At 40.1% G+C, this 12,124-nt stretch overlaps 1 protein-coding gene across 1 annotated transcript in view; it reads left to right on the forward strand.

The window, feature by feature from the left end:
- The window catches only part of LOC124797882 (retinol-binding protein pinta-like), a 132,699-nt gene extending 127,583 nt beyond the window's left edge, over positions 1 to 5,116 (forward strand). Inside the window, exon 7 of the mRNA XM_047260979.1 lies at positions 4,786 to 5,116. Coding sequence (XP_047116935.1) covers positions 4,786 to 4,937 — 152 coding nt within the window. The 3' untranslated portion in view covers positions 4,938 to 5,116. The remainder of the gene's footprint in view (positions 1 to 4,785) is intronic.
- Positions 5,117 to 12,124: the final 7,008 nt, after the last annotated feature.

Consider the following 12,124-nt stretch of genomic DNA (forward strand, 5'->3'; position numbering starts at 1 on the left):
CATATTCATCCGCGCGGGATTAGCCGAGCGGTCTTAGGCGTTGCAGTCATGAACAGTGCGGCTGGTCCCAGCGGGGGTTCGAGTCCTCCCTTGGGCATGGGTATGTGTGTTTGTCCTTAGGATGATTTAGGTTTAGTAGTGTGTAAGCTTAGGGGCTGACGACCTTGGCAGTTATGTCCCATAAGATTTCACACACATTTGAACATTTTTTAACATAATCAACAGGTTTGAATTAAATTAATGCTCCTTACTACAAATAAGTGCCACAACTGAACCTGAATAACTTACCAATGTGCTTTCATTACGTTTCTGCTACAGCGGATGATGCATCATAATAATGGCACGCCGGAAATTCTTGTCGTATCATTTAAAGTGGTTAAATTGGAATTATTCCTGCGACTTAGACACCCCGAGCAAGAATTTGGACCCCCCTGCGGGTAGTGAACCGCAGATGGAAAAACACTGGCATAAATAAACAAAACCATTTATGAATGTCATTTTTTACTGATCCCAATCAAAAATATGTTTTTACCAGGGGGAGATACACGCAGATACAGTGAGTGCTCTTATTTGGTAGTGCCTTCGAGGGATCTTCGTCGTCACTTTACCTACCCACAGTTAAAGAGGTGTACCGAATACAATACAAACTGCACACAAGACTGGGATCGAACTGCCCGTCTTCACGCTGCCGAAGCAGGAGAGGAAAATTTCGTCGCGGAACCTTCAGACTTACCACATGAAAAAGAGACAATTCAGATATGATAAACTGGAAATGTCGATTGTTGATTTGGGAGCAATACTCTTTGAATTTTGGCATAAATGAATAAATTAAACTCTATAAAACACAAGGGAAAACATTATCAAATATGCAAAAATTCTGAACTACGTAAAATACGGATAAACCGTAACATAAGGGAGACCTATCAAAAATACGGAAGATAGAAGAAAATGTGATTAAAATATGGGAGACCCCACTAAATACATGCGACCTGTTAGCCCTACAGCTAACACTTGCACATAAAGTAACAGTAATCACTACAGCTAACGATGGTAACTGTGTTGACGGGAACGAGGACATCAGCCCAACACATAGTGGTGACTAAAGGGAGGGCATACACTCTATGCACTCTTTTAACATCACAATCTGTGTGAATGGTGTACAGCTTAGTCTCCAAGGACACGAGCGAGTGAAGGCTGCTCGTTCTCGCAGCGAGATAGCGCCGTCAGAAATCGTTTTAATGCACACAAGACGGTATTGCAGTGATGGTCACGCAACAGTAGTAGACTGTAAGCCAAACATTATGCACGTAGGCAGAAAAAAGCAGCGTTTATGACTACATCAAGAAACGTAACAGCAGGTTTTTAACTCACACAATAGTTAGTTCATTGCTTCGTAAAGGAGCTAAAAAATTCAAATGGTTCAAATGGCCCTGAGCACTGTGTGACTTAACATCTGAAGTCATCAGTCCCCTAGACCTAAAACTACTTAAACATAACTAACCTAGGGACAGCACACACATCCGTGCCCGAGGCAAGATTCGAACCTGCGACCGTAGCTGCAGCGCGGTGTCGGATTGAAGCGCCTAGAACCGCTCCGCCACAATGGCCGGCCTAAAGGAGCGTTCGTGTCACTGTTTATGGATGTAATACTCAGTCGGTGTCGCGAATGTTTAATGAAATAAACTGCGTTGTGGGGCATAGACATAAAAACTATTACTGCATTTTCTAGATAGGCATTCGGACAATAATATAAACCAATGAACACAGACAATTTCCATTGTTTTTTGGTACTTATTGACATCAAAACAGCTTTATAAAATCTAAACATAACAATGGCCTGGCTCAAAATTAATATCTCACTTCTGCCCAGTTTCAGATTGTAATGTATATGTCAACTGCTGAAAAAAACTTTAAATAATACCTTTGGTGCTTAAAAATATAGAGAAAATTTACGTTCATTGGTGTTCAAAATATAAAACAAAAGAAAAATTAATCAGGTAAGTTTCAGTTCAAGGTAGTTTGACAAACCATGAATTTTAATAAATTTTCATTCATGCACACACAGGTTGCAGACTGAGTTATATCGGTTGAGACCATAGAAAGTATCTGTTTTGTTCCTTCAATAACTCGTTGACATTCATCATCACCTGATAATTATCAAGTTCAGATTCAGTATCGTGTTCACTATTGCGTTCAGGATCACTTCCGTTGGCAGTTTCAGTAGCAAAGTCTTCAATATCTTCCACCTCATGTAACCACTGTTATTGTTACTGGTACAACATAGTCCATAACGTGTGTAATCGACAGCTGTAACTACTGGTATAACTTGGTCTGTATACTTTAGTAGCATGAGGACAGATTCACTGGATAAGAAAACGGTCACCTCGCTACTGACAACAGTTGCAAGGTGTTGTGGCACAGACGAAGCTAAGTTAAACGTAAGATACATAGACATCTGACTTTAACTGCGCCTAACCAACACTGATTGGTTAGAATGGGCCGGTATGTCCCCTAGCTTTTGTACCACATTGTACACGTTCCCGCAGACTTCCAGTTGGTGGCCGAGCGGTTCTAGGCGCTACAGTCTGGAACCGCATGACCGCTACGGTCGCAGGTTCGAATCCTGCCTTGGGCATGGGTGTGTATGATGTCCTTAAGTTAGTTAGGTTTAAGTAGTTCTAAGTTCTAGGGGACTGATGACCTTAGATGTTAAGTCCCATAGTGCTCAGAGCCATTTGAACCATTTGAACTTCCAGTTGGTTTCTAAGTTTGATGCATTTAATACCTTGTAGATCTTGATGTCTGCCTGTGTTGGAAAATCCGTAAGACAGTAATCAGCTTTACACGTGCCAAGTCGACCAATCAAAGAAATCGAAAGCAGTGGTATGTACAAATCCAATAACGAAATGCTTTGCACTCAGTCACCTTACCTGTTGCGACCACGTTACATACTTTCCTGCGAGATTTTTCCGGTGCAGAAAGAATATTCGAAAGGTCTTCGTAAAAATTCAGTATCTGAGACTTCCACCAACACGTTTTCGACTTGTCATACAAGCCAGGATTTTACGACCGGTATTTCCGTCTTTGGTGAATTCTATTTTATGGCCATTATGTCACTGTTAAAGGCACATTTCTTGGCACTTGGCCAAAAGTTTCGTCCTACAGTCCCAGAGGCATTGCCAGAGCATGTAAAGACTTAGATAGCACTATAGGCTCAATCACACTCAGGAAGCTGACACATATCCACGCAACTGTAGGTTCGTGACGTCATGAGACCACTGCCTAATATGGCGGAGTCCCGCTGGCGTATGCTGCGGAGCTTGTATTGGGGTGGAATTGGCGCTGTTTGTCTTGTTTAGCACTAACGTTCACAACATATGTAATTTCGATCCTTCTTCTTTTCTATTTAATGCTTTCGAATTTATGTGGCGTCTCAGTACGTCATGGAGTTGTAATCAATGGATCTTAATTAAACAATAGCAATAGGGAAACGAACGTGGTGGATATCTCAGTCGCAGAGCACACGATCTGCTGCTGCCAGTTTACCTGTACTTCCCAGACGACAGTTGCTCTTGTACGATATTGCAGTGCTTGTGTTATTCTGATTACGATACGAAGCTCCTTGGACATGCAGGCATGCAAAATCTTATTTATCTGCCGATACCGAGCAAACGGCTTTCAAGCACAGTGTCTGACCTGTACCGGAAAATACGTGATGGATGTACGAGTACAGGTCGTAGACGCATGGTTGACGGCATATGGCAGTTGCGATAGGGTTGTTAGTCGTGTACGGAAATCAAAATGGTAAGGCGACCGCTCGCGATAATCGGGAAATCTGGGTACAAATTTTCACTGTCGTTATTCCGTTCTACAGCTGACGGTAGTCCTTATTCGCAATTGCGATTTCATTTGACTTGCTCTTGTGTTACTTAAGCTTGGTGTTAATGCTTCTTTTTTGTCTTTCTTAACTACACTTGAACGGATGTACACTAGAGCGCATGTACGGAAAAACAATTTGACTGAAAGTGTAGGGCAGGAAGACAGCATCAAACGAAGGAATTTGAACATAGGAAATAGGGGTCCAGTGTAAACGGGGGTCAGTTTAGACATTTGCTACGACATACTTACGTTAAGTGTTGGTACTCTTTGTGTAATATCAATCTCATCTTTCGTTTACTTGACCTTCTTAAGACATACTGAAACATCAAACACGGATATGATATTGTTTTCATTTTTAAAGAAACGCTGTATGCTACGACAGCTAGGTACAGTTCCCATGCGTCACGTGATTTGAGTTTTCTTGTTCTCATCGTGACGATTGGTGAGTCCAAACATATTGTTTACCTGTACTGTATCTATGAATTCCGTTTTATTTTGAGTAAAGACATTCATATGTCAGTTTTCTTGCAGCACAGAAAATATGTCACTGCGCCCCTAGTTCCTATACTCAAATTCGTTTGTTTGCTGCGGTCTTGCTGCCCTACACTTTTGGCCAAATAGTTTTTCCGCACCCTGTATGTTCCTGCTGTGGCAAGCGGCGATAGTATAATATGCAGTGCTCAAAACCACCCATCATTCTTGTTTACTGGTATCTGAATTTCTATGGTTTCTGATGATGTCTTCAGCGTTAGAAGACGAAACGCTTGGCAGAGAAATATACCTTGGACCACAGCGTAATGCCCATAAAACTAAAATCACCGAAGACAAAGATGCATTCGTTTAGCTGTCACTTGTACGAATAATTTTTCTCCTATGTGAAAAATTGAATGTCCCTTTTTATTTCAGATGATTTCTTCAGAAGAACGGAGAAGATGCGAGACTGGTTCTTGGAGCAGGACCGTTACATCTCGGACGAGAGCAAGAGGCCTCCTGATAACCACTACGCCGACGACTTGTTCGGAATAGCGGGCTCCTTCAAGAAGCTCTCAGTAGACTGACGCAGTTTCATTTAATATTGTAGATCCTGTTACTTGTGATAGTAAACTGTGATACACAGGGTGAACTGGGAATCCACCAAAAAAATTCCAAGCTTTTTTGTGATAATTTCTGCTTCCGCCTAACGGACCCATGGCTTTCGGTGGTTCGTTAGAGAATAACAACATTTTGTTTGACGTTTTCTTGTTGATGTCTTCAGTCGAAGCCTGGTTTAGTACAGAACCCAATGCTACTTTATCCTGTGCTCAAACTTCTTCACCTCTCCACACGAACAGCAACCGCCGTCCATCCCACTGTAGTGGTTAATAAAAAAAAAAAAGAGAAGAAAAGAAAAAGGTTGAAAATGTGGGAAGAAATGGTGAATAAAAAGGGGATTTTAAAATCGTAAATGACCGTGAAAAAGGGGAAAAATGAAAAACAAATCGGACTTCATATTACAGAAAAGCTATCGGACTTCGTGACTCGGAAAAGCTATTGTTGGGGTGGTCCTTGTGGCGTTTTTGAGCAAAAGTTAAACCAATTTCCACTACAAAAATTATTGAAAAAGAACAGCGAATAACAAAATGTAACTGACATCGGGAAATGGCGTAGCTTAGAGTTAATTCTTTACCATGTTAACATGTCTTCTTGTTTCGTGCGGCGTCCAGGTCTTCAAAAATCTCCTACTTCATTTCCGCGTGAAAAGTCTGCTCCGAAATCTTGCAATAAGTTTCATTGTCCAGCAATTTCTAATGTACACAAAACCGTCTTGATATTAAATGTAATTTATTTTACGTTGCTTCCCTCCTCCAAACTTCATAACAACTTCCTCAATATGTCTACACATTAAAACCAGATCAAGACTAGCTATTAAGTTTTTTACGTCGGCATCAGATCACGTCTGCATTAAGCTTCCGCTCTCGAGAGACAATTAAGAAACGAATAGAAAACAAAAAAAGAGTTACAATTTTAGTATTTTCTCTGCCGTCGAGCGCTCATACCGCTGCGACGGGATATTTTTATCTGAGGGAACGAGTGTAGCGCGGCGAAATTCAAAGTTCCGCTACACCACCACTTCCTTCCACTACCGATCTGACAATTCCCTGATTCCTGTGGATGTCTCATATCAACCAATCCCTCCTTTCAGTTGAATTATACGCTTTCATTATTTATTCGACCTATCCATAAAATCTACAGCATTCTTCTGTAGCACCACGTGTCGGAAGCTCCTGTTCTCTACTTGTCTGACTATTTAATCGTCCATATTTCCCTTCGATACAATGCTACACTCCACACAAATGCCTCCAGAAACAAACCCTAAATTACTTATATTCATTGTTAAGAGATTTATCTTTTTCACAAATGCTTCTTTTGCGATTCCCAGTCCGCATTCTATATCATACCTACTTCCGTTATCGTCAATTATTTAAATGCCTAATCAGCAAAATGGTCAGTGTCTCATTTTGTAAACAAATTCCCTCTGTTCGCCACATACAATTCCCTGAACTTTAATTCCGTTCCAAATATCTCATTAATTTTCTTTACTGCCTCAATATCCAGACTGAATTACATGTACGAAAGGCTACAGCCCTGTATCAATTCCTCATAAACTACCGATTTCCCTTTGTGCCGTTCGAATGTGGTAACTGCAGTCTGTTTTCTGTACAAGCTCTAGAACTTTCAGTAACTGCATTCTTTCCCTTTTACCTTCCCGGTTTCCCAGCCAACACTCTCTTTAAATCTATAAGCGCTTTAAAAATGGGTTTGCCTCTACTCAGTCAATCTAATTCGTAGGATCACTATCGCCTCGCAGCATTCTATCTTTTTCCGGAACACAAATCAATTTTTTTTAAAAAAAAGGTCGGCTTCCACCAATTTTTCCTTATTTTCCAATATTCGCACCTGACAGCGGCTGCCTCCTTTTAATCAGTAATAATTACAGATTTCTCACCTGATCCCATTTCTGCTTTGTATCCATATTACACTGAAAATATCTGGTGATTGGGATAACAAAACGAATAAGTCATAATGAAATTATTACTCTGTGACAATTCACCAGAGATCACGGCTCCCTTATACCAAAATAATTAGGAAATGTCCTCGAACAATCTCTGGAATTTTTGTCAGTGATTCAGGTTCACCCGGATATGTCGTACGCGTGTTCTTCCACAGGGACTAGGTCTATGAGAACTCCACAATCACACTGCATGCTCCCTGTGTCTAATATGTATCTTGTATGAAACTGAAGAAATAATAATATTGTGTTTTCGATTCCTCGATCTTACACATTTTCTTCTTTTATATTCCCTCATACATTAACGTTAGTAACAACAGGCTCGAAACGAAAGAAGACACGCTTCAAGATCTTCTGTTCAGAGTTATTGCAGTCATCAATACTGAATGTCTGCAACTGTTCCTACTGTTGTTTAAGTGCGCTGAAGATATGATTTTAGCCACGACACTACCATATTGACTCAAAACACTCCAGCCTTCCTGCCAACATGGATTAGTCCTGGCAAACACGGGAAATTCTGGTTTGAAAAGATCTTATTCCCCCTCCCCCCCGCCTCTCTCTCTTTCTCTCTCTCTCACACACGCACACACACACACACACACACACACACACACACACACACACACACAAATACATCTCCACCTGTGTCAGATATGGTTCGTTTCGTCGTCCACGGGACCCAAAGGGAACATTCACAGACTGTCGTAAAGGACTTCCACTCAGTTTCTCTTACATCCCATCGCGTAGAAGAATATTTACGAACTATATAAGGTTGGCGAAGAATGTCCAAGGTCACCCTCAACAGACTTAATAACGGATTTTGCAAAATACAGAAAAAGGAATGTTCCACACACAGGTCCAAACATACGGCACTGAGACACAAACTACGACAGTAACTTGTTTTTGTACTCGTACTTGAAGAGCGATGCAAAGAATCCACGACATGAACAGCTGTACCATAGCAACACTGTTTCTGAGAGTCTCAAAGTATTCTGACACTTCGTGAAATAGCTCAGTGATCTAAACCTTCAGAGCAACGTGTTGTATAGCAATGTCCTGTCTAAACAGAAAAAAACAGACCGAAAGCAATACAAACGTTTGTTCATCACGATCTGATTGAGGGAGAAACTTACAGACGACTCATGCACGAAGAAACACCCTGGTTTGTGATCATTTGAAAGCAAACAGTAAAAAGGCATAGGTCTCGGACTGACCACGGCGCGCATTCATGATTTACCATTCCAAATCCCCAATGAAACCATTAGAAAACTGCTGGGGCCCTACGGAACTGGATCACAAGTGCTCCGGGAAAAATGATAAATCAACAGACGTTACAACGTGGACAATGTGGTTCGCGTAATGTGCATCGATTTTAGAACACACAAAACACCTTTGTTGTTGGTTGTAGTAAAGCTAGATTCACTACTTCAGGAGGCCGAGCATATATTACAACATACATAGGATATTAGATTGCTTTATCTAACTCTGAATAACAACAAATACCTAAATTGGGAAACAATCCATGTCCACAGGACTAACATACGTACTTTTTACTGTCACTGCGCCAAGACGTGAGTAATCTTCCAGAAGCGACGGCGCACGGAATCTTTGAAGGTGTGTTTCTCATTCGTTGCTGTACGAGGCAGCGGTTGCCCTTACTTGTGGTTCAGTCATGAGGCTTCAACTTTGACTTAAAACCAACGCTTTTCACACGTTTCATATTAAATGTCCTCGTATACCATCCTCTTTTTACTAACACTTACTTTCGACTTACAAGGTTAGTGATAGTAACTAAATTGAATATATTAACTTACACATATAAACTGAAATTTTTAAATGTATTTAAATTTTATAATGAATCGTTGAATATTGCACTGAATAAAATGAAATGGGAAAAAGAAGAATAATGGTAGCAGCAGTAATCGAATTCCAGCTGATAAATTGCCAGCCGGTGAGCGTCACAACTGGGTTTGCATAGCGCCACGCTTTAGACACCACTGACTCGTAGAAAAAATACTGTATGAGCAAGCTCTAACAGCACTGCAATACGTAGGCGGAAAGCAACGTCGGACAATGTACCTCACTCTTGTAATACTACAATGAGATGTCCTGACAAGACCTTCCTACACTCAACGACGTAATCTGTGTATCTTGAGATAGTCGTCTGTATTAACGACGTCACGTAAGATTTGATATTCAGATTCTCACGCTGTAAATCACTCTACAGCTCGCTACGACATCGCTATGTCCTAAAGAATGGACACAGTAACACTTTTCGTGGTGTAATGTTGTCCGATTAATGGATATTAATTACAAAACTGCATTTGGCTCTCAGGATTCACTAACTTCGAAACAACTACCGCCAAAGCTAGTATCAGTCACCAGAAAAATACTAAATGTGTGTGTCTACGGGGAGTAGGGATAATGTATTTACTTTACAACAACAGCAACCTAAAGTGAAGCTTTGACAACACAGCTAAACATTTTCTCAACAATATAAGAACCAGAAACGATAACTTTCATATATAACATATGAATCCGTCATATAGATCCGTCGCCTGTTGTAGTTCCTCCTCTTTTAAAGCTTCACTGAATAATCGTATATACACTCTATTAGTGTGAACTTTCTAAATTTTTACGTGTACTGAAGAATGCGCTCACATGGCAAAGATATAATTTAATATTGTTTAACTCTCTTTGTCAGTCAACGAAAATTATAATAATGTCCTTGACTGTACTGAAATTTTACCGTCATAAACTAGTTCGTTAATCTCAATCTTTCAGAATTAAATGGAATAACTTTTCATTTGTAATTAATCACTTTTCGATAAAATGTAAACTTGTTTTTCATATCTAAATAAAGATAATTATCTTTCTTTCCGTTCCAAGTTATTATCTGAAAATTTTCTTTAATCTTCACTTTAATTTCTTTAAACTGTGCCTTTATCAGTATTCCAGCCTTTTACTTTATTTGCCTTTGGAATTAATTTGTTATATAGAAATATATTTAAGATATTAGTCTCCTTTGAAGTAAGCATTTGATTATTTTTTGTCAGTCTGTGTATTAAGGATAAGGCTGGTGCTGACTTTTTCTGTTTACAACCGTTAATTCTTTATTTCCTGCAATTAATTGTTTACAGGTACAAGTTAGCGTTATACTTTACGAGTGCTGGTTCTCTATTCCAAACCCCCTAAACGGAAATGTATTAAAAAAATAAAACAAAAAACCTAAATTTCACCGTGTTGCGTTTTTGGGGGTTTCCTAACAAATGGTTCTTGATTTGTCGTTTAGGAACAAGGAGAAAAGCTATCAGATCTTCAATCAACTTTTGACTGTTTCTCAATAAGCAACTATTACGTGGGACGACCGTTCTCTACAATACAGACCACACATTCAGCATCCAACGTAATTTAAGGAACCTATACGACCCTCACGCCGAAGTCACATACTAAATCCTAACCCAAATATCGCCAAGTCACTCCTCCTTAGTGCTTGCGTACATCTATACAACCACAATAATACAATGCAACGCTACTGTCCCTTAGTGCGTGCTAAAATAACTAAACGACTTCGCGTGAACACGTCTCTTCACTTACACCATCCAACGGAGAAGCTCACAAAAGCACTGAAACACGGTTTACCTACAATCTCGTGGCTATTAAAGCAGCGTAACGCATCATTAATCACAACTAGAAGAAACTAATCCGATACTTCTCTAAATAGGAGCCTTTCCTACACCTGGCGAATCTACACTGTACAAAATCCGGCGAAATAATCATTTTCTACACAAGCCGATAATCCTCTCAAAATATCTTTCTAAACGACTTAGAACTGCTTTGAACACACTTGAAATATATCCCCACTGCAGACTAATTCACGTATCATATATGTGAATTGATGTCATGACACTCTTGAGATAATCTCTCGCGCGGTTCATTGGTGAACAGTAATCGGATACTACTCTGAAATTCTGAGAGTACAAGCGAAGAACCGTTATCTGTGAAAAACAAACCACGTCAATTCTCTCTTTAACAGTAACTGCTTCTTCTTTGCAGTCGCCGGCAAACGTTTGCAGTGGCCAGCTGCATCGTACTTGTTTATGTTTGCCGCACACCGCGGTTTAGCAGTCGGCTGGGCGTAGCAAACTGGACAGGGCACAGCTTCTCTCGACCATCAGCTGTCAGATATCTGAAATATTTTAACACAAAAATACAAGAAAACTGTAGAAAAAAACTTAACAAACTCTTCATTCTCCTAACATTTAATAATCGATAGTACGTTGAGACAGTACAAACAAGTGATGCGCATTTTTTGAGCTGAAAACTTTTTGGCGTATTCAGGCACCGATACGCAAACTGGTCCTCAAAAATCCCTCACATTCTATTCACAAATCCTTCCAGTACGTTTTGCCTTTTCCTAGAGCATACTCAGGCGAAATATTCCCTGAAGCTGAAAGAGGCATCTGACTGCTTCTACACACATAGTTTGAGCCAAATCGGCGAGCCCTATTCCATCATTGTACCATTTCGCCTATTGAAGCTTCGTCTCTTTGATCAGAGTACTGTGAGAGTTTTCGGACAACTTTGTTTTGGTTTGTGAGTAAACTCCCATTGTCTGTTTCTAAACCTTCAGTGAGTGTGCGTCCACGGTTTCTCTGATATCTGAATAAATGACACATTGTTGTCAGTTCGCCTTCTACAAGAGATTTTGATTTGTTCTTGATACCCTGCATTTGATTCCGTTTAATACTTGTCAGTTCATTCGTTTTATTTCCTGAATGAGCTTGTCTATCACACTGTAGTTATGATACAACTCCCTCGGTAGTGTATAGTAGAATTCAATAATCATTTAGCGTCTCTGGTTTTTGAGAGCCATAATACATTAAACTTCCTCTTAGTTTGCATTTGGCTGCAGAAGCCCGCTATTCAGCATTATTTACTGTGTATTCAGATATTTAGGTGTCTTCAATAAATTCGGCTACTTTGCTGTTTCGCAGATGCGAAATGTTGAGCGTCGACTCGTATCCATATCTTATGCTGAGCTGTTCATCTAAGTTTACAGCTTCTTCAAGGGCACAATAATCAGAGAAACAAGCCAATATCCCCTCAGTTGCAAGGATTCTTTCACGTATGGTTAAGGATGCATGCATTCTGTCTAGCTAGCTGCGCAAAGATGAGGTGAAGAACGTATACTTC

The sequence above is a fragment of the Schistocerca piceifrons genome, chromosome 5 (genome assembly GCF_021461385.2).
Source record: "Schistocerca piceifrons isolate TAMUIC-IGC-003096 chromosome 5, iqSchPice1.1, whole genome shotgun sequence".
NCBI classification, from domain to species: Eukaryota; Metazoa; Arthropoda; class Insecta; order Orthoptera; family Acrididae; genus Schistocerca; species Schistocerca piceifrons.